The sequence below is a fragment of the Durio zibethinus genome, chromosome 27, assembly GCF_047325235.1.
Source record: "Durio zibethinus cultivar Kanyao isolate XHJ-2024 chromosome 27, ASM4732523v1, whole genome shotgun sequence".
Classification (NCBI taxonomy): domain Eukaryota; kingdom Viridiplantae; phylum Streptophyta; class Magnoliopsida; order Malvales; family Malvaceae; genus Durio; species Durio zibethinus.
The window spans coordinates 4,649,738-4,652,020 of NC_143188.1; the positions used below are offsets into that span (position 1 = coordinate 4,649,738).

Below are 2,283 nucleotides of genomic sequence, written 5' to 3' on the forward strand. Positions count from 1 at the left end.
CTAGCGAGATGGCAGGTCATGCTCTCAGAATATGATATTATGTACGTGATACAAAAATCCATAAAAGGGAGTGCAATTGCTGATTTTCTTGCTAATTGAACTACAGAAGATTATGAACCTATGAAGTTCGACTTTTCAGATGAAGATTTGATGGCAATCTTGCAGAATGAAGATAAAAAAGCCTATAAGAGAAGTATGGAAAATATTTTTTGACGGGGCATCCAATATAATGGGGCATGGCATTAGAGCAGTGCTAATATCCCCAAAAGAAAATTATTACCCATGTACCACAAGGTTAGATTTTAATTGCACAAATAATGTCGCTGAATATGAGGCATGTGTCATGGGGTTACAGATGGCCATTGAAAAGAAAATTGAAACACTAGAAGTATATGGAGATTCTACCTTGGTAATTTATCAACTAAAAGGTGAATGGAAGACCAGGGACTCGAAACTAGTGTTATACCAAAAGCACATAGTTGGCTTGAGGAAACATTTTCAAAAGATTCAATTTCAACATGTTCCTCGAGAAAAAAACCAGATTGCTGATGCCTTGGCTACTTTGGCAGCGATGTTTAAGTTAAATAATGGTGTGGGAATCCAGCCCATAGAGTACAAATAAAAGTTTCACCAGCTTGCTATTCAAATGTGGAAGAAGAGGTGGATCAACAACCATGGTACTATGACATTATATAGTATATCAAGTGTCAAAACTACCTAGAACAGGCTTCAAAAAATGATAAGAGGATCATTTGAAGATTAGCAGCAGGTTTTATGCTTGATGGAGAAATCTTGTATAAAAAGAGTTGAGATCAGATTTTACTAAGGTGCGTCGATACAGTGGAAGCAAGAATGATACTTGAAGAAGTACACGAAGGGATTTGTGGAACACATGCTAATGGACATATGATGGCCAAACAGATCATGAGAGCTGGTTATTACTGGTCTACAATGGAAAATGATTGCATCAGTTATGCTAGAAAGTGCCACAAATGTCAAATTTATGCAGATAAAATTCATTCCCCTCCAATCCTGTTGCACATCTTGGCACCACCATGGCCTTTCTCCATGTGGGGAATGGATGTGATCGGACCCATAATCCCTAAAGCTTCAAATAGGCATCGATTTATCTTTGTGGTAATCGATTATTTTATAAAATGGGTGGAAACAGCTTCGTATGCTAGTATTACGTGAAGTAGTGTGTAAATTTATAAAAAGAGAGATAATATGTCGATATGGTCTCCCGAAAAGAATTATCTCAGATAATGCTAGTAATTTAAACAATAAAATGATGAAAGAATTATGTGCACAGTTCAAGATCAAGCATCATCATTCAGCACCATATCGCCCAAAAATGAATGGTGCAGTGGAAGCTGCGAATAAGAACATCAAAAGAATATTGGGGAAAATGACTGACACATATAAAGATTGGCATGAAAAGTTACATTTTACTTTGCTTGCCTATAGAACATCAATCCAAACCTCCATAGGGGCCACCCCATTTTCACTAGTATATGGGATGAAAGCTGTACTGCCAATTGAAGTGAAAATTCCTTCTCTGAGGGTGTTGATGGAGACAAAATTGGATGAGGTAGAATGGGTTCAAGATCGTTTTGAGCAGCTGAATCTTATTGAAGAGAAAAGGCTCTCAGCACTCAGTTATGGACAAATGTATCAAAGAAGAATTATACGAGCATATGACAAAAAGATACGACCCCGATGCTTTCATAAGGGCGAATTGGTGTTGAAAAAGATTTTGCCATATCAGCATGACAATAGAGGAAAATGGACACCCAACTGGAAAGGTCCATATATGGTAAAAAAGACTTTTTCTAGTGGGGCTCTGATCCTTACAGAAATGGACGGAGATGAATTGCCAAGTCCTGTAAATTCAAACATTGTCAAAAAATATTTTGCCTAAAAAAAAAGAAAAAAAAATAAAAAAAACAACAAAAAAATAAAAAAAATAAAAAAAATAAAAAAAATGAAAAAGAAAAAAAATGAGAAAGTGATTCAAATTAAAAACCCGAAAAGGGTGGTTTGAGTCAAAAGGGGGTCATTTAAGCTAAAAACCTGTAAAGACAGCTTGAATGAAGATGGAACTCGGAGAAAGTTTTTTTCAGAGAACAAAGGAGTGGCACTGAATGGACGAATTGTCACCAGAATTAAAAGATATGATTTTTAGGGGACAAGTTCTCATTAGTCACAGATATGGGGCAAAGATTGGTCATATGAAATCACAGGTGACAAGATGTAAATGTAACTGGTTTTTGGAAAAAGACC

General features: G+C 36.1%; 1 protein-coding gene across 1 annotated transcript; it reads left to right on the plus strand.

Moving 5' to 3' along the window:
* The first annotated feature begins 1,354 nt into the window (after positions 1-1,354).
* Positions 1,355-1,921, plus strand: LOC149510861 (uncharacterized). Its single transcript, XM_089756323.1, has one exon. The coding sequence runs from the start codon at positions 1,355-1,357 to the stop codon at positions 1,919-1,921; it is 567 nt and encodes a 188-aa protein (XP_089612449.1).
* Positions 1,922-2,283: the final 362 nt, after the last annotated feature.

Coding starts and splice junctions, on each gene's coding strand:
- LOC149510861 (XM_089756323.1), top strand. CDS start 1,355: ATGAATGGTGCAGTGGAAGCTGCGAATAAGAACATCAAAAGAATATTG.